Here is a 20,284-nt window from a genome sequence, read left to right as displayed (position 1 = left end):
TGGCAGCCTGAAGCCTAAATGCAAAGCTTATATAAGCTAACATTGATGTAAGAACTAACCTCCCAGTGCAAAAATTTCAAAGTCCTCGTAAATGGGAAAATCCAACTGAAAATGCAATTAAAAACAATGTCGATAGAGCTTTCTCACCTACATAAAAAAAAAAAAAAAAAAAAAAAAACTGTAGCAATAGGAATAGTGGCTAGGGACCATTACGGAATGGTTCTTGGGGATTTGTGTAGACAAATTGATCAACCTTTTAAAGCCGAGGTTATTGCATTCGAGGGATTTGCTCTGGATAACGGGAGGCCAAATGCAACCATAGAAGGTGACACTATTAACATAGTGAATAGACTGGTCAATCAGGTTCAAGATGAGTCAACAATCGATTGCTGTTCAATGAAGCCCGTGCCCTTCTTAATGCCAACAAAGACTTGAAATTTTTTCCTTAACAGAGAAGTAAATAGGGTCGCACATACGCTTGTTCAATGGGCTCTGTCAAATCCCAATCTATTTTGATTTTACTATAATGAACCGGATTGTATTAAGTCTGTAATCATTCTTAACGCCATCCATATATAAGATATATTGACTTTCAAAAAACAAAAAATAATGTGCATTGAATGTACGTGTGTTGCCAGGAGTCGGTGCCAACTATTAATATCTTAGTTGTCTTTTTAAAATTAAAATAATATACCATTAGAAATTTGACACGGCCGACGTTCTTGAAATTTGGCTACTTTTTTATATTAATAATAATTTTGAACAAACTATAATTATTTAATATAAAATATAAAAATATTACCAGTATGAATATAAATATATTAAATAGAATATACATTATTGACGTAAATAAATTATATATAAATATAATAATGACGAAAATTATATAAATTATCATCTCTTTCATAACTCCTAGGTTTAGATTCTTAAGATGCAAATTAAAAATGTCATGGGAGAAAATGGTAAAAAAAATATTAGCCCCTATATTATACTTAAATTATAGATTAATTCATATTCTCTAATTTGATAATTTTAAGTCTATATAATATAGTCATCTTATTTATATGTAATTTAAACTAGGCTTAAAATTTGAAATTTACATAAATCAAAGTCACAACTTATGCATAATACAAAGAGTAATAATAAAATTTGACCTGTTTTTTTACTTATCTTATAATGTGTCATATTTCTATATACAAGTTATATTTATTTTCTTTTTGATGTTATTTGGTAGGATGAGTATACAACGCACGTCACATACCACAACATATCACCAAAGCAACATATCGAAACACACCACTAACTAAAAAATTATTATTAAGTAGATATTAAAAAAGTAAATTATATGTTTTGTACTTACACTATCACTTTTATTTCGCTTTAGTACCTAAAGTTTATTTTTTTTCAAAGATGTGGCATGACATGTAATTTTTTTATTTTTAAATTTTCATATCATCTTTCTATTTCTTTATCAATATTTTTAATTAATTTTATTCAACCATTTAAATTGGGACACGCGTCACCAACTATGAGGATAAAATAAAAGAAATTATTCTTGCTCTTAGCATAAAATTAAACTTAGGCCTCTTACATGAAATGCAAGTCACACAACCATTGAATTAAGCTAGTCATTTATGTTAATTTTACCATATTTTATATTTAACTTATATAATAATAGCACCACAAAATTAATATTTTCATTTTATTTGAAAAAAAAAATAAATAATTACTTTTATGTATTAATAAAATTTATATTAAATCATTCTAAAAATATTATTTATAATATTATGAAAATATTGTTTATTTTTTAAAATCATATTATTTATTTGTTTGAAATAATATTATTTTTAACTTATATTTAACCTTAAATAATATTATACGAAATTAAAGTGATAGTTGGATACTAAAAGCATAATTTACCTTAAATTTAAATTATTTAAAATTAAATATATAATTTAAAAGTAATATTATTTCAAATAAATAATTATTGGATTTTAAAAAATAAATAAATATTTTTATAATATTATAAATATACTTTTTAATAATTGTTTCATATAATTTTTTATAAAAATATATAAATTATTTAATTAATTTTTTTGATATAAGTAAGTATTAAGTTTAGTACAATAAAAAATTAGCATTATAGTTGAATGATTAAATTTTCGGTGATTAATTTAAAGTGTTTAATATTTGAATCTTATAATCATTGAAAAATATAGATTTGTGGTGATATCATTATATAAGTTAAATACAAAATATGATGAAATTTATCTAAATAACTAATTTAGCTCAATGGTTTAGTATTTGTTTCTCATGTAAGATACTCAAGATCAATTCATACTCGGAGTCAGAGTGATTTCTATCTTTTTATCCCATAGGTGGTGACATATCACCACCTAATTGGTTGAATTACTTTAATTAAAAATACTAACAAATAAAAAAATCATGTGGTAATTAAAAAAATTGGTATGTCATGCCATATAAGCATTACCATCAATGATTTTAAAAAAATTAAAGTTTAAATACTAAAATTAAATAATATTGATATTTTAAGTACAAAACGTGTAATATATCTTTTTTTAATATTTATTTAATAATAAAATTTTAATCGTGATACATTTTGATATGTCACTTTAATAATATGTTACGGTATGCCATACACGGTAGATTTTTTCTTATTTGGTATGATTAAAAAACGTGGTGATACTATTTTAAATATTTATAGACACATTAAGACAAAAAAAAGTCGGTAGTTAATTTGCCCTAATGTCGAAAAAGAAAGCTTTAATAAGACAAACAAATACGATTATTCGATCTTTAGTCCAATTAATTAATAAAAGTTTCTCCAAATCAATATATTCTCTTATTAAAAAAAAGGAAATTATACCACGTTTGACGAATACCACTAATGATGAATATCATTAATTTAATTTATTAAATTTTAAAATTATAAAATATTCAATGTGTAATCATAAATTAGTTAAAAATATAAACTAAATTATTTAAAATAAAATATTAATTATATTCTTTTTATAATCTTATTTTAAAAATTAATTAGATCAAATATTAGCTCTTAATTAAAAAAACGTAAATTCTTTTTCTTTTTTTGAAGCCGATGTCCTTGCCGCCGCCATTTTTGTATCTTCCGATCAACGGTGACCATGTAAACATGTATAAGCATGGCTTAATAGTTTAAAATTAAATTATAATCAATCAATACAATACACAAATAAAAATTTGTTAAAAATATCAGGTAAACAATGGAAATAGCGACTTCAAAGTAAGAAAAAAGAATTTATGGTTTTTAATTTAAGGGTTAATATTTGATATAATTATTATTTAAAATAAGATTATGAAAACAATACAATTAATATTATATTTTAAATAATTTACATTTAAAATTTTAACTAATTTATAATTATATGTTAAGTAATTTATAATTTTAAAAATTTATAAATTAAATTAATAGTACTCATCGGTACTCGTCGAACGTGACAGACTCATCTTTAAAAATCAAATAATAATTTCACGAATGTTCCAAGCCAAAAATATGGCCGTGGATGCCTATGTTTCAACCATCATCCCAAAAGTTGGAACAATCTTTTCAAAACTTTGAATCATGAAACGTTGCATCAAAAAGATTTAACATTCGAAATAAATATTATTTTCATCGAATAAGATAGGATCATGAAAATAATAAACTATTTCATCGAATATTTAATTTCATTACGTTTTTAAGATATCAATTTTTGTTAAGTTTAAAAATAAATTAATGTATAAAATTATGTACATGTTCAATGCATCAAGCATTAATTTTTATAAATATTTTCTGCTTAAATTTAAAATGTTTATATTTATTATTTTTAAGATTTATTAAACTATATAAAATCGTATGATAAGCCCACTCAACAACCTCAACATGCCTATAATAGTAAATGTCAAAAGCTAGGTAATCGACAAAGCTTTACAAATAATTAATAATGGAAAGATAAATACTGATTTTTCATATATAATTAAGGTGTGTGGTTCCCCATGAATTCATGATTGGAGTTGTGTTGGCCCCTACAAAGATAAGTAAATTTAATTTTAATTGTGACATGTAGTCGATATCATCTAGAATATACATAAACATAAAATTTATATCAAAATCAAAATTTTAAGACGATAAATTTATAAAATTTTAGATAGCGAAAATATATTTTACAATTGTCCCTAATCATCTCTCGATCTATCTTTGATCTTAAAATTTCGTTCTTAATTGTGAAAAAAATCTTAAACCTTGAAACTTAATTAGTATGTTATAAAGTGTTCGATGGACTGCATCTACGATGCGATGATAAAGAGTTTTTAATAATATTTGATATTAAATTCAGTCATACAAATAATCTCCTTGTCTTCTCTATAAATAAATAAATTTCGATGTGCATGATTCATAGGAAACTATTACTCTCTAAATTTGTAATATTATAATTATAATAATATTAAGTTTTTATTAATTCAAATATCATTATTGAAAGCACAAATCAATCGACCTTGATGATAAAACAATATTATTACTGTTTTAGGTTCCGAGTTTAAGAAATAAGAATATCATGAGAATGAGTATTCAATATCAAATAATTAAGAGTTATCTTTGAAAGATATTATCTTATACTTACTCTAAATTAATAAAAAAATATCGTCCTTAAATAAATAATTTTTAAGATTAATATTCGTTTCAATTTATTTCTTAAATTTATATCTTTTTATTCTATATAAGCTTATGACGTTCTGATCTACTTATATTAATTATCAGAATAAATTTTTAGTAAAAAATATTTTTTAAAACACGTTGTAGAATTTAACACATCTTTACTAAAAAATATCCATTCGATAATTAATTTACAATAAGTGATATTTCATAAACAAATTTTGAGGTGATTTTGAATAAAAGGGCTAAATGTCGATTATTATTATTATTATTTAAAGATATTATTTCTAATATTAATTATAAAACTGTTTTATTAAATAACCACTGTTCATAAAATATTTAATATTGTTTACTTCCAATTATTTCAAAAAAATGGCAATCATTTCGATATCTTAGGGGTTTAGTATAGTGGATATTTTAAAAAATTGTTATTAATATATAACGTTATGGTTAATAAATCATTTATTTTATTACGGGGTAAAATATACAAATGATCTCTCGATTATACGATAATATTTTTGTTAAGTCTATTGACTATTTAAAGTTACAAAATTATACTTCGACTATATAATATTGCTTTGTTGAATTCCTTGACCAATAAAAGTTACAAAATAGTCATCTGATTATACATTAGTTCCAAACTCATATTTTTTTGTTAAAAAATTGATGATATTCTGAGCTGGATGTTAACATGTTAATTGTGCTATGACAATATTGTCTTAAAATCTCAAATAACTATGTATTTCAGACATCATATTAATATCCAACTTATACGATCACCAATTTTTAACAAAAAAAATCTAATTCAGAATATAATAAATAATCGGGTGATCATTTTGTAACTTATAATAATAGAGGGACTCATTAAATCAATATTCTATAATTAGAATATTATTTTATAACTTTTAATAATCGAGATATTTAATAAAGCATTTTCCTATAATGGATGATCATTTATATACTTTACCATTTGTTATAAAACTAACATTTATACCTAAAATTAAAGAATTTTTACAAGTATAATCTATAAATATTTTATGGTTTATATGAATTTTGGTCATTTTAATAATGTAACATTCTAAGCGGGGACGAAACTACATAGAAAGTGAGAGGGGTTGTTAATAGCATTTTTTTAATTTAAATATAAATAAAAATAGAATTTTACCCTCATAATTTTTATATTTAAAATACATAATAAGTCTATATTATTTTGGATTTAGATATTTCATTTTTCATAATATTTAATTATGATTCTGTATTTTTTATTTTAAGATATATTATGTGTTAAATTCGAAGTTTAAATGTATTTTCTGAACAGGAGAACTGGTAAGGTTGTTGGATTTTAATCAAACATTTGACTGCAAACACAGAGTTGTCATACCTAACAAAATAAAGATAAGACGTACCAAATCTTAATTTACAACTTGGAATGTTAATTAAACCAATATATATATCTTTTATTTGTATCTCAAAAGCGATGGGTATTTGATTAGAATTTCACGTGTTTGGATTAGATTATTTTTTTTATTTAAAATTTTAGAGTTGGTTAGTTAGATTATACTTTTTTAAGGGTAAACTATAAAAATAGTCTCTAAACTTTTAGGATGCTTGCATTTTGGTCACCTAACTTTTAAAACTTGTAATACTTTCATCAAACTTTAGTTCGTTTTCAATAAGGTCCTGTCGTTACCTTCCATTAGTAAGGGCTGACGTGGTACTTAACCCCATTAACTTTTCTGACGTGACAATAACTTTTTCTTCCTTCTTTCTTCTTCTTCCTCTTATTCTTCCTCCTCCTTCATTTCTTCTTCTTCTTAACTAGTCCCTGTCAAACTTAAACAAAAACCCTTGTTGCATCAGGTTCCCTATCACCGAAAACCCCGTTTCTTTTCCAACCTACTGCACCGCCAAGCACTTGATCCCTTCCTCCGTGTCGTTGAAATAATTCCTCGGCGACAACTTTAACATGGACCCTCAACTCAGTTCCAAACTCAGCCTCGGCAGCTTTGGCCTCTCACTTGTTACATTGAAACACAAGTCGAAACCTGGTGTTGCCTCTCCCTGACTCGGTAGCTTCACTCTTCGTTTAATCGCTGCTAATATCTTAACATAGGTTGCTCCTGGTACAAATGTTAAAGTGGTTCCCGAGTCCACGATGTTATCGTTGTTTCCCAGCTCGTCGAGAGACCAAAATGAAGGATTGATCCGCTGTTTGGTGTTGTTGATTTTCACGCTTTTGATCTCAATGTAGTAAAATGTGGGAGACAATGGTTTGGTGAGTAATGGGGTGAAGCTCATTTTGAGTTACTTGAAATTGTGTTTTGTTTGTCATTGATGACGAGATAGCTCGTCGGAGGTAGAGATAAGGTGTAGTCCATGAGGCAATACGAGAACTTGTCGTTGAAACGACAACTAAATTGAGAACCGAAGGAAATAGCGCCACAACCTAATCCCATCAGTCATGAGGGCCATTGAATCTGGCGCTGGATATGCTTGGACCAGTGATCTGTAACACACCCAAAAGAGAGGTGCTCAAGCTTGGCTTCCCTAAAGGAGCTAGTGTTTAATGTGGTCGTGTCCTTATAGAAGAAGTCGCTGGTCATGGAGTCATCTGAGTAAGAATATTGTAACGACAATAGTTGTGGAGTCGGGAACAGTTGTAGGGGTTGGGGTCGGGGACGAAACGACACGTGGAGTCGAATAATGGTGGGGGAGAAAGAAGATGAGTAATAGCCCAAGAATGTGGAACCCAGAAAATGGAAGGAGGAGGAAGATGAAGAAGCGAAAGAAGAAGGAAGAAAAAGTTGTTGTTGCCATGTCGAAAGTTAACCGGGTTAAGTGCCATGTCAACCTTAACTAACGGAATATAACGACAAGGACCTCAGTAAAAACAAACTAAAAGTTTGATGACTGTATTGCAAATTTTAAAAATTGAGTGACCAAAATGTAACTGTCCTAAAAATTTGGGGACTATTTTTATAGTTTACCCATTTTTTTAAAAGATTGGATTTGAAAGAAAAAAAACGCAATACGATTAGATTTGAGATAATACTTCTTATATTTATAGATGATTACAATAATATCCTTTTTTGCATTTTTTTCCCTAGTTAAAACACTGTTTTATCTAATAAAAAAAATATATACGAGTTAGATCAAATCGAGCGTAAAATTTAACAAAAAAAAAATTGAAACGGTCAAGTAGTGTCCTTTTAAATTCAGGGAGAGGAATTTAAAATTTAGGGGGTGAATTGACCAAAAATGCAACCGACCATTTATATATGTCAATGCCTTTGAAAGATTATTATATTAATAAATTTAGAATATGTATTATTTATTCTTTAGTGATGATATTTTATATATAAGATTACGAGTTAATTGTCTCGTATTATGTGTTTTTAAATTATGATTTTTATATTAAATTAATTTTTTAATTTCATTTTATATTATAGCTCTTATTTTAAATTAACTGTCAAAATTTTGAATATTCGAATTTCATCTTTAAACTATCAAATATGCTAATCGTTTTCATTGTCGGTAGAATTATTAATAAAATTTGTTAATCACAGTGTAACACTGTTAAATATTATATAATCATATGATGATGTGATATAGATAATATTTGGTTTTAAATTTAAATAAAATAATTATTTAATTTTAAAATATATAAAGAATTATGAAAAATTTAAGAAGATAAAAATAATTGATAAAAATTTATTTTAATTTAAATAATATTTCGAATGACACAATATAATATTAATTATCATTCATATCATAATATATTATTTTGTAATATTCTTCAATATTTATATGATAGTTAACAATTTTTAATAATTTTATTAATATAAAATATGATTAGTAAATACATGTTCAATATATGTTTAAAATATAAAAAAAAATAAGAAAATATGGAAACCTATGAGAAATTTCAGAAAGTTTGAATATTTGAATATGATCAATTATGAGATTCCCTAATTGATATATATATATATATATATATATATATATAGGACTTGAACCCAATGGGTTCCGACATGACTCGACTTGATTGGGTCAAACTTTAAAAAAGATCGGATTCAAATCAGGTCAGATCACTTTTTTAAATTATGTTTGAGTCATGTCGAGTTTAATTTAGGGTCAGAAATATTTAACTCTAAAAAATTATAATTTTACCTTATATATTTAGAGATATTACAAAAATACCCTTCTATATAATATTTTCTTTCAATTAAATATATATTTTTATTGAATAAAATAATATTTTTAATAAATATATTATTTCAAGTTGGATCGTGTTCAAATTTTATTTAAAAAAACCGGGTCATATTCTGATCGAGTAGAAGGAATATATTTTTGAGTCGGGTTCAAATCGGGTGATGAATTTAAAATTTTCAGTTTGCATCAAGTGGACAAAAAATCGACCCGACGCATGTCCATCCCCACCAACAACTCAAATAATGTATTTTCTACGTTCTAATTGAATGGACCCAATGAAAAGATGTAATCCGTCCTCGAATTTAAATCTCGTGGACCAACTTATAATTCCCCAAATATTTACCTCAAATAGTGCCTTTTCATGGACTGAATGACCTAACCCTTAAAATAATTAAAATGTTCTTCTAAATATTTTTGAAAATTACAATTTATATATTTAATATTATTTGTTAAAATGCACTTTTTTAAAAGGATAAAAGCACAATTTAGGTGTGCTTAGGTGAGAAGGTAGAAATCCAACTTAGGTGGGTTTAAATTGAATTCTAAGTTTTTAGAAGGGTTCAAGTATAATTTTATTATTGCACTAATTTATAATTTAAAAACTTTTAAGGAGACTAAAAGAAATTTTTAATTACAAATTTTCTTAGTTTGTATATTCATTCAAAATCTTATTTAAGAACTATCAAACTCATTATCATCCGATCTAAGAAATAATAATCGTTTTGAAATATATTGCACTTACCAGTTTTATAAAAAAATATTCCTTTTTTATTAAATAGAAATGGATTAGATTCCAAAAAAATAATAATATCAAAACTTGAATTTACTCAAAACAATACAACATAAATTTTTTATTCACTCGATCGATTAATAAATCTTAAAATTATTTTATCAAATTTAATACGTGATATATAGCAACATCAATGAATGGATAATATGATGGAAAAATAGCATGTTAAAGTCAAAGTGTTCATAAAGGTAATAGAGTGCTAAGATGAGTAATCCTTTCTCATTCTTGAATATGACCAAACTTTATCCTTGTAGGAATGATATCACTTTTGATATGAATAATTGAACTTTAATTAAAAAATGGTCAATTTTTTTTTTGATAAAGTATACAAATGATACTCCGACTATAGAACAATGATTTATTGAGTCATCTAACTATTAAAAATTACAAAATGATTATCAAACTGTATGATGTTTCTTTGTTGAATCTATTAACTATTAAAAATTATAAAATGATCACCGAACTATTTTTTAAATTTAACATCTGAAAAAAATAAACTTCAAGTTTAAACATAATACAAACACACAAATTTAAATTCACAGAAATAATATTAATTTATATTTAAATTAAAACAAAGGCTACAAATGTATGCAATTGGGCCTATATGTTGGCCCACCTGAATTGAAACAGGCAAAGCTGCAAGTTGGTCATGCACAGTGATCCCTATAATCATTTCATGCAAATATTAGACTCTTCTTTTGTTTAAATTTAAACTAGAAAATATAAACAAGAAAAAAGTGGTTCCTTGAGTATTTCATCAAGCGTTCAAGTGGGAAACTCTTTATCTAATAAACAATCATCTGACACACTCTCTCTCCGTGAAAACCCTTTTTTTTCTTCCAATTTTTTCTTTGTATTTGTTTCATGGTATACAGAGAAAAGACAGCCCAAAGGGGAAAAAGAAAAAAGATAATGGCGGTCGTATATGTTCATTGATTGGTGGAGCAATAGCAAAGCAATAGAGGGAAAAAAGAGAGAGGGAAAGCTGGAAAGGTGAAGAAAGCAAACAGCAAACGCAAGGAGCAGTATATGGTACAAGTAGTCAGCAGCACGAAACTCATTCTTTTCCTTTCCTTCCTTTTTTTTCTCTGTTTGGGTCTCTTCCCATTACTCATCACCTAGTTAAATTTCTCAGTAAAACATATATTCTTCTGAACAAAACTATCTATAAATGCCCAATGCTTCTTATAAATAAACTTAGATTGTACAAAGGAGAGTGCCCCAAATGCAAAAATAGTAGCCGTGCTTGTATTTTTGGTTTGTGAGTGAGAATAAAGATCTGGGATTTTTCTTTTGTTTTCAAAAAAAGAACTTGCTGGTGAGATCTGTTGTTGGGTGTTTTGGTTGCTGGGGGTTACTGGTTTATAAGCTTCGAGGAACACAAGGAGATAAAAGTTGTTTTGTTGTCACACTTTAAGGATCAAAAGTCTCTGTTTTTTGGGAGCTGAAATGTGGGGCTAAAGTGTTGGAAACATAGAAAAAGAGAAGACTATGTTGTTTTGACATTAAGGTTTTGGATCAAGAGAAAGAACATTTGCTTATTTTCTTTTGGGTGGGGGAAGAAGAAGATAGGAGGCGGATGAGGCTGAAAGCGATTGTCTTTTGTAGTAATTCCGGCTTCGGTTGAATAAAAAAAAGAAAGAAAACAAGTGTTGGGGTTTTGTGTTCTTTGTTCTGTTTTTTTAAAGCCTTTTGGTCAATTGGAGTAAAAAGAAAGCTTTTGGGGGCTTTGGTCTGGTTAAAGGAGGGGTTTTGGGGTGGTATTTTCTTCTTCTTATTGAGGGTACAAACATATCTAGAAAAGAAAAATGAGACTTTCTTCAGCTGATTTCAATCCACAACATCAGGAAGGTATGCTACTTCTTTTTGTTCTCTCTCTCTGTCTCTGTCTCTGTCTGTGTGTGTGTGTGTGTGTGTAAAGTATTAGATTGAGTTCCTTGGGAGTGATGAAGTTGAAATTATCATATGTATGTTGATGTTTGGGTTGCAATTGGCTTTGTTTTCTGGCCTTAGAAAATATAGGAGAAGCTGAAATCTTAAAATGTTAAATCCCAGATCAGTTATCTCAGTTTATTTGGATTTTCATTTATTGGTTCGTGGAAAATGATTTTATTAATCTATTTAAAAAGAATCTGGGGTGAAGATTTTTGAAACTTAATTCCACCTTAACCTCATTACCCTTTTATCTATGTCAAACCTAGGTTTGAATATGTTATATCTTTCTGAATTTGTTGAGTTACTTTTTGTGCTCTTCTCAAGCCTTTTTTGGAGCTTAATGCAAATCCATATTTGTTGGAAGTTTGAATTTTCTATCTCTCAAGCATCATCTGGCCTTTAGATTACATGTTTAGTTTACTAATTCTTTTCCCCCCTCATTTTTCTCTTTTAATTTTGCTGAACTGGTTTTGAATTAATGCAAAACAGATCCTGCTGGGGAAAAGAGAGTGTTGAACTCTGAGCTTTGGCATGCATGTGCGGGACCTCTTGTTTCTCTACCTCTGGTTGGAAGTAGGGTTGTTTATTTCCCACAGGGCCATAGTGAACAGGTTGGCATCCTTCAGCTTCGCTTCTTCTTTGGTAATGGATTTTTTAAGCATATGTTCTTTATTGCTGATGGTGTGTATGCATCAAGTTGCTTTATGAAGAATAAATCATGAATATTGTTTCACCGTCTTTTCCGAGGAAAAAAGTTATAAGGTTATTTGTAGGCATATCATAATTACTGCCCCTTTTCCTGAATGGATATTGTAAAACATTGAAAGTGTGATCTTTAAACGTGTCTTCTTTTAGCACCAAATACTATTTTACTGTATGGACATTTTTTTTGAACATGAGCATCCCAAGCTTGACTCTAATCCATCTGCCTTTTAGTTGCCACAATTGATTCTCCCGCAGATCTATGGTGAACTTGCATTATACTTGTATTTGTAATTGAAAATCCCTGCGAAAGTCGAATTCTTTACCCCGTTTTCGCAACCCACCATCTTACTGGAGACGATAATTGACCCACGATTACTGTGGAAAACATGGTTTGTTGTATATGGTGGGAACCATTCAATGTTTTATGTTAAGTGCTTTTATGGTCATGGATCATAGGGAATTGTATGTCGATTCCTGTTTCTTTATGTTCATTGTACTTGATTAGACATCATATTTAGTAGCCAAGCATTTATTGGGTTTTCTTTGTAGGTAGCTGCAACAACCAATAAGGAAGTGGATGCCCACATACCAAACTACCCGAGCTTACCTCCGCAACTTCTTTGTCAGCTTCATAATGTTACCATGCATGTAAGTATTGTTTTAATTTGCTTTTCTGTTGCTGTCTTCCATCCGACTTGTTTCTGAAGCCTCGAAATTTGTCAACTTCAGGCAGATGTTGAAACGGATGAAGTATATGCACAATGACCTTGCAACCACTGACTCCGGTATGCTGTTTTCTAATGGGTTTCTTTTGAGTTATTAAGTCTTATTGATTGCTTCAAGTATTTGAGACTACTTGCTCTACAGCAGAGCAAAAGGAGGCTTATCTACCAGCAGAATTGGGTACTCCCAGCAAACAGCCAACAAATTATTTCTGCAAAACATTAACAGCCAGTGACACAAGTACTCATGGAGGGTTCTCTGTTCCTCGCCGCGCAGCTGAAAAAGTGTTTCCTCCACTGGTATACTGTTGTTACATTAGTGTTGATACTCGTTCGTTCTTTTAGTTGCAATGATTTATCCTAATTTAATGCCATTACTTACTTTCAGGACTTCTCCCAGCAGCCTCCAGTTCAAGAGTTAATGCAAGGGACTTGCATGATAATGAATGGAAATTTAGGCATATATTTCGGGGTGAGCTTATTAAGAATCCGCTTTTCCTCTTAAGATAAGAATATTTTTTTTCTGCAATGCCTTCATACTCCTTAACTAACAGACATTGACTTGTTCCCGTGCAGGCCAGCCCAAAAGGCACCTCTTGACAACAGGATGGAGTGTTTTTGTAAGTGCTAAAAGGCTAGTTGCGGGTGATTCGGTGCTTTTTATCTGGTAGGTTGCTGGCTTGTCTTTCATTTTAGCTGGCTTTGTTCCCATTTTTTCTCCTCATCTGGTATAAGAAGATGCAGACATGAGATTATCTCTCTGGATTTTTTTCTGCTTCTCCTACTTCCTTGGTTCTCTAAAATGAAAATTGCAGTAGATTGTTGGTATGTTGATGCTCACACCAGCATATGGGTTATATTGACAGGAATGAAAAAAATCAATTACTTCTTGGAATCCGACGAGCTAATCGACCTCAAACTGTAATGCCTTCGTCAGTCTTATCAAGTGATAGCATGCACATAGGGCTTCTTGCTGCTGCTGCTCATGCAGCTGCAACAAATAGTCGGTTCACTATATTTTATAACCCAAGGTTTGATGCTACTGTTATGCCTTCTCAGATTGTCACTATTTGCTATGTTCTGATTATTGATTCCACAACCCATCTAAATTTTTTTGTTCAATACAGGGCTAGTCCATCAGAATTTGTCATCCCTCTCTCAAAATATATCAAAGCTGTCTATCATACTCGAGTATCTGTTGGTATGCGTTTTAGAATGCTGTTTGAAACAGAAGAATCAAGCGTTCGTCGGTAAGCTTCATTTTTTTTGGCTTTTAACAGTTGATTCTTCTAACTGTTTAAAATAGTTTTCCTTACAAAAGGACTAGATTTAACTATGGCACTGATGCCTGACTGGCTTGGCTTTCCTCGCAAAGGATTAAACTGCAATTTTACTAAGATATTCTGCTCCATATATGCTCTTTATAATGCCTTTTTCAATGTTTCTTTGCTTTCTGTCCCATCGCTTTGTTTTCTTGTGAACATTTAATTTGTATATGATGATTGTGTTTTCTTAGTTACATGGGGACGATAACTGGCATAAGTGACTTAGATCCTGTTCGGTGGCCAAATTCACATTGGCGATCAGTCAAGGTATGTTTAGAATGATTGCATTGATAATTTGTTTTTATTTTTTTTGAGTATTTGCACATTTGCTGTTTTAGATTTCTATATGCTGTGATGATAGTGTTGTAGAACTTATTTGTGTAGGTTGGCTGGGATGAATCAACAGCTGGTGAAAGGCAGCCAAGAGTTCCCTTATGGGATATTGAACCGTTGACAACATTCCCAATGTATCCATCTCCATTTCCATTAAGGCTTAAGCGCCCATGGCCTCCGGGATTACCTTCTTTTAATGGTATGCTAGTCTACTGCTAATTCCATGGCTATACTGTGTCAACTATTCAGTTTTCTCCTCTCTTCTTTAGCATATCCTTAATCCCTTTAATATGACTATCCTTGTTTGTAGGAATCAAGGATAATGATCTGGGCATTAGTTCTCTTATGTGGCTACTAGGAGATGCAGCGCAAGGAATGCAGCATCTGAATTTTCAAGGGATTGGGGTTACACCATGGATGCAGCCGAGGTTAGATGCCTCCATGCTGGGTTTGCAAACTGACATGTACCAAGCTATGGCTGCTGCTGCATTGCAAGAGATGAGAACCGTGGATCCTTCCAGATCAGCAACTACTTTCCTTCTAAATTTCCAGCAACCCCAGAATATCACCTGCGGGCCTGCTGCACTGATGCAGCCCCAGATGCTGCAGCAGTCTCAGCCTCAGGCCGTTCTTCCGGGTGTTGTCGAAGACGACCAGTCTCAAACTCAGCCACATCTACTTCAGCAACAATTGCAACATCAGAATTCGTTTAGTAACCAACAGAAACACCAGCAGCAGCATCCATTGTTTAATGGCCAACAGAAACATCAGGCCCAGCATCTGCTGTTTACTACAAACCAACAGCAACAGCAGCCACAGCATGCACTGTCACAGCAACAGCAGCCACAGCATGCACTGTCACAGCAACAGCAGCCACAACACATTTCTAGTGCAGTGTCTGGCTTATCGGTGTATGCTTCAGCCTCTCAATCCCAGTCATCTCCATTGCAACTCATACCTTCACTATGCCAACAACAGAGTTTTTCTGATTCCAATGGGAACCCTGTGACCAGCACTGTTGTTTCCCCTTTGCATAGTCTTTTGGGTTCCTTCCCCCAAGATGAATCTTCCAATCTGCTCAACTTGCCACGAACTAACCCCGTAGAAACTTCTGCTGCATGGCCATCTAAGCGGGCTGCTGTTGATGTTCTCTCATCCGGGTCTCCACAGTGTGTTATACCACAGGTGGAACAGTTGGGGCCATCCGAAACGAACATGTCTGGAAACTCCATCTCATTTCCTCCTTTTCCCGGCAGGGAATGCTCGATAGACCAAGGGGGTACAGATCCGCAGAGCCATCTCTTGTTTGGTGTTAATATAGAGCCTTCATCTGTTCTAATGCAGAATGGGATGACAGGCCTTAGGGGAGTTGGCACTGATAGTGATTCCACTTCTATACCCTTCTTTTCTAATTATATGAGTACTGCAGGGACTGATTTTTTCATTAATCCAGCAATGACACCTTCAAGTTGCGTTGATGAATCTGGAATCTTGCAGTCTCTGGAAAATGCGAGCCAAGGAAACCCACAAACTAGAACCTTTGTTAAGGTTAGTTGCATTTACTTTTTCATATCTGAGTTCAACCTGGTTTTTGAGTTTGATTGTGTCATTGTTTCAGACTATTATCTCTTATAATTGATGTGAATGTTTTCACTATGAACAGGTTTATAAATCAGGGTCTTTCGGGAGATCATTGGATATTTCTGCATTCAGCAGCTACAATGAGCTCCGCAGTGAACTTGCCCGTATGTTTGGCCTAGAAGGCCACTTAGAGGACCCCCTGAGATCAGGCTGGCAGCTTGTATTTGTTGACCGGGAGAATGATGTTCTCCTCCTCGGCGATGACCCCTGGCCGTGAGTTTCCATTCTCCTTATTATTGATATTGTTTTTCCTCGACCCTAGATTGAATGTCTGAATTCATTTAGTGTATAATTAATAAAAATAACTTTGGTGAATGCATTTAAATCTATCTGGGGTTTTCCAATGCTGACTTCTTTTACTAATTCCGGATTCGTTTTTTCATCAACCAGGGAGTTTGTTAACAGTGTCTGGTGTATCAAGATACTTTCCCCACAGGAAGTGCAGCAAATGGGCAAACGAGGCCTGGAGCTTCTGAACTCCATGCCAGTTCAGAGGCTCTCAAACGGCAGTTGTGATTACGTGACCCAACAGGACTCGAGAAATCTCAACTCTGGTATCGCCTCTGTTGGTTCTTTGGACTACTGAATGAATTCTCGACCCGTTACGATACTGTTTTTCTCCTGTAATATTAGTGTGCCTTGCAAAAACCCTTTTATAGTAGGTGGAAACAGCTGCCTAACTCTAGCTTTGAAGTTTATATTCATAAAAGCTAATAGTAATACTGTAATTATAAAAAAGATCTCTGCAGCCTATGTTATTGAAGCAACTTCGCTTTTACCAAGTTGATGTTCAACTATTTTTGAAGTTTACCAAGTTTTGAAAATGCTCATTCAAGAGCGCCATGTGATGGGGTCCATATAGTAACATCATGTGTTGAAAACCAAGCGTCGGTAAGGTTGTAGATGTCGAACATGTGGAGGAGACATGTTCCATCAAACTGTTTTATGAGAAGTGAAGACTTGCGTCTCAAAACTCATCCTGGAGAAAAATCTAGTATCATCAGGCTTTAACCATCTTTGGAAGCAGAGGGTGAAAAGTGAAACCTCTCTGCTGCAATTTCTGTCCCACCAAATTGTGACCATACTTGGTTTCTTAGAGGTGAAAAACTGAAAAACAATAAGATTAGCATATGAAATGGAAGGTTTTATCAATAACTCCATTAGAGCCTAACTGATGGGGTCGGGTTTGACGTCGGCAGGCCCTGACATGTGAGAGAAGTGTACATAAGGCCAATTTTCATGTTAATTTCCATCACATTCCAATCTCCAAAATTCAATGAATTTGAAAAGGAAAGGGGAGAATGGGGCTATATTAGTTGAGTTGAAGCCCTCCTTTTGGGGGTTGTGGGACTTCATGGCCATTTTTCTGCATGTTGTGTGGGACCATTTTGACAATGGATAAGGTTAGAGCACCCATCAAAACACTAAATAACAGTACCAAAAAGTTCGTAATTGAAGAGGGTACTGGTTTTGGTTGGCAATCCATCAATCTCAAAGATGTCCTTTTTAACTTACCCTGCATGGAAAAAGGCTTTTGTTAGACACCATTTTCTTCTGCTACTAAGCATGTTACGTTGCCTACAAGGAAAAACAAGGTTCAAATTCAATTTTAGCCCTGAGGAAGGTAGTTTCAGTTTCGAATATATTTGTGCTATGTTTTTGTGTCGTATTATATTTTAATTATTTTTCTAATATTAATTGCATCAGTTGCATTACTTGTTTCATATTTTCATGCAACACAGCATTAGGCCACACCATTAAATACAACCACCCTTTTTGACCATTAGTAATGAACAACACAGTGTGAGAGACGGTACTTTGGCCCAATTTGTATGAGCAAATTTGCCTTCTATGGATTGTTTATGCTAATATTGTTACAGCCAACCGCAGCACATGATATGAGTCCATGACATTCTTCCGGTTCGGAGAATATATTCTGCTTGAGCAGTAGTTCTTTTGGCATCTTGATTCTTTCTGGCCTCAGCCGCTTCTCGTTTTCCCGCTGCAATTTGCCTCACCATAGCAATCTTCTTCACCATCAGAGCTTGAGCTTGGGCTCTCATTTGCTCCACTTTTGCCTGAACAATGTGACAAGATGTAACCATAACCGATATTTTTATGATCGATTGCAACCATTCTGGTTAAGAGAAGACTCGAATCAGATGCTTTAGATTTTGAGGTTTATTCTTATGATTTCCAAGTATGTGATGATGAGAGAATTTCAAATACCTCGATTCTCTTCATTTCAGCTTCTAGTTTTGCTCTCTGCTGACTCTCCCATGTTTCTATTTTGATCTCTTCACGCTTATACCTGATAAATTGAAATTTGCTATCAGCAAAAGTAACTTGATGGGAACTAGTTTAAGAGGATACATCATATCGGTACCTTGCGGTATGCTTAGAATTTTCGGTTATCTCCCATGCAGCAGCTCGCTTTTCATATTCGTTTCGTTTAAGCTCCTCTATGTTAGCGGTTTCCACAGAAGATGAGTTTTTTTCCTTCTCGTCTTTGCTTGCCCAAGAAGCAATATTCATCTTCCCAAGCTGGACGCCGAGGGCTACAATCTCTCTTCTTGTCTTGAGCTTCATTTCTTGCTTGGACAATTCTTTCTTTGGATTACCAACTGGATCATCCAGAGTGTGTCTCGTTGGTTCCCCTCTACGGAGAGTAGAGGAGGCCGAAGATACCGGAGTTTGGAGGGGGGTTGTTGCCCCTACAGGTGTAGAAGTCCTTGAAGACTCTTGACTTGTAGCAGGGGTCATTTCAGTTCCCATATCTCTCATATAAACAGACCGTATAGCAGGCAGACCTACAAGCCCAAATCTAAAGGTATGAGATTAAGATTAAACAGAACAACCACGATGAACATATCATGTACTCACCAAAATCGAAAAGGTTTCAAGCCATCTATGAGGGTTAAAAAGGAAAACAAAATAGCATTCATTGCATCTATAGTTCGAGTAAAAGGGAAAATAAACTCTGCAAAGTCCTCTCCACCATCCCCTACATCCTAAATAAGAAACAATCGTATGCACATGTAATAATGTCCTTAAACTGAAACATTTTGGTGTTCTAAGCAACTGTTCATTATGGTGATCATACAATATTTCTCTGTAATCGGCCAGGAAACACAGTACATATATCTTCAAGCAGCAAATATGTTACCTGTTGTATCTGATTCCGGACTTTGAGCTCCACAAGGAATCGAAGAGAACTTCTCGAATTGAATCTGTTTGTCAGGATGACATAAATCAACTGCCGTAGCTTCAGCAACTTGATTAGCACGCAATCTATGATCACGGTTAACATTAATAGCTTGCACATTTTGCTTGTTAATTATCCATTTCTCGGCATCGTTCCACTTAAACGACATAGGTCTCGAGCACGACCTTGTTACAGAAGCATGTGTTGCTCGCACCCCTTTATGAAACTCGAAGCTCGACAAACTAGCGATACTATGGGATTCGATATTTTCGTCTTCAAATGTCCTTATTGGATGAATTGTGTTTGAATTACCATTATCACTCTTGGAGAATTCCTGCAATTTAGCACAGCTTACTTCAATGCTCTCCCTTGGGAATGACTCCTTTGATTGCTAGAAAATTTTTCATTTAGGCTGGAATCCATTGGCTCATTGGATACTTTAACTGCAATTTAATTGAAAATATTGAAACAGCATGCAAATTTAGAAAAATCAATGGAAAAATTACCTATAGGATCTTCAAAAGGAGCAGATTTCCAGTATATGAGATGAAATAATGAAGGAAAAGAGAAGAAAAAACAAACCTTCATCAAAGTCTCCATTTTGAGAGGCCAAGAGACTGTTAACAAAACTTCCATCCATTGTGATCTCGCCACATCATTTCCCTGTGGGGTTCACCTGACGTGGCCGTATCTCTTCTTAAGTTTCAAACTTTGAACTCAAAGATC

The 20,284-nt window shown here is 32.2% G+C and overlaps 1 protein-coding gene and 2 pseudogenes across 1 annotated transcript; 1 reads left to right on the top strand and 2 right to left on the bottom strand.

Annotated features, from left to right (window-relative positions):
* Positions 1 to 6,508: 6,508 nt before the first annotated feature.
* On the bottom strand, positions 6,509 to 7,535 carry LOC120172971 (annotated as a pseudogene).
* A 2,934-nt stretch (positions 7,536 to 10,469) lies between these two features.
* LOC120172978 lies at positions 10,470 to 17,091 on the top strand (annotated as a pseudogene).
* A 1,136-nt stretch (positions 17,092 to 18,227) lies between these two features.
* On the bottom strand, positions 18,228 to 19,727 carry LOC120172970 (remorin 4.1-like). Its single transcript, XM_039180286.1, has 4 exons — positions 19,520 to 19,727; positions 18,740 to 19,163; positions 18,583 to 18,664; positions 18,228 to 18,431 (listed from the first exon to the last, which is right to left on the bottom strand). The coding sequence occupies exons 1-4, from the start codon at positions 19,725 to 19,727 to the stop codon at positions 18,228 to 18,230; spliced, it is 918 nt and encodes a 305-aa protein (XP_039036217.1).
* Between the last annotated feature and the right edge of the window lie 557 nt (positions 19,728 to 20,284).

This window comes from Hibiscus syriacus, unplaced genomic scaffold (genome assembly GCF_006381635.1).
Source record: "Hibiscus syriacus cultivar Baekdansim isolate YM2019G1 unplaced genomic scaffold, ASM638163v2 tig00111920_pilon, whole genome shotgun sequence".
NCBI classification, from domain to species: domain Eukaryota; kingdom Viridiplantae; phylum Streptophyta; class Magnoliopsida; order Malvales; family Malvaceae; genus Hibiscus; species Hibiscus syriacus.
The sequence above is the reverse complement of the archived record's forward strand: the minus strand, read 5'-3'. Positions and strand labels throughout refer to the sequence as shown.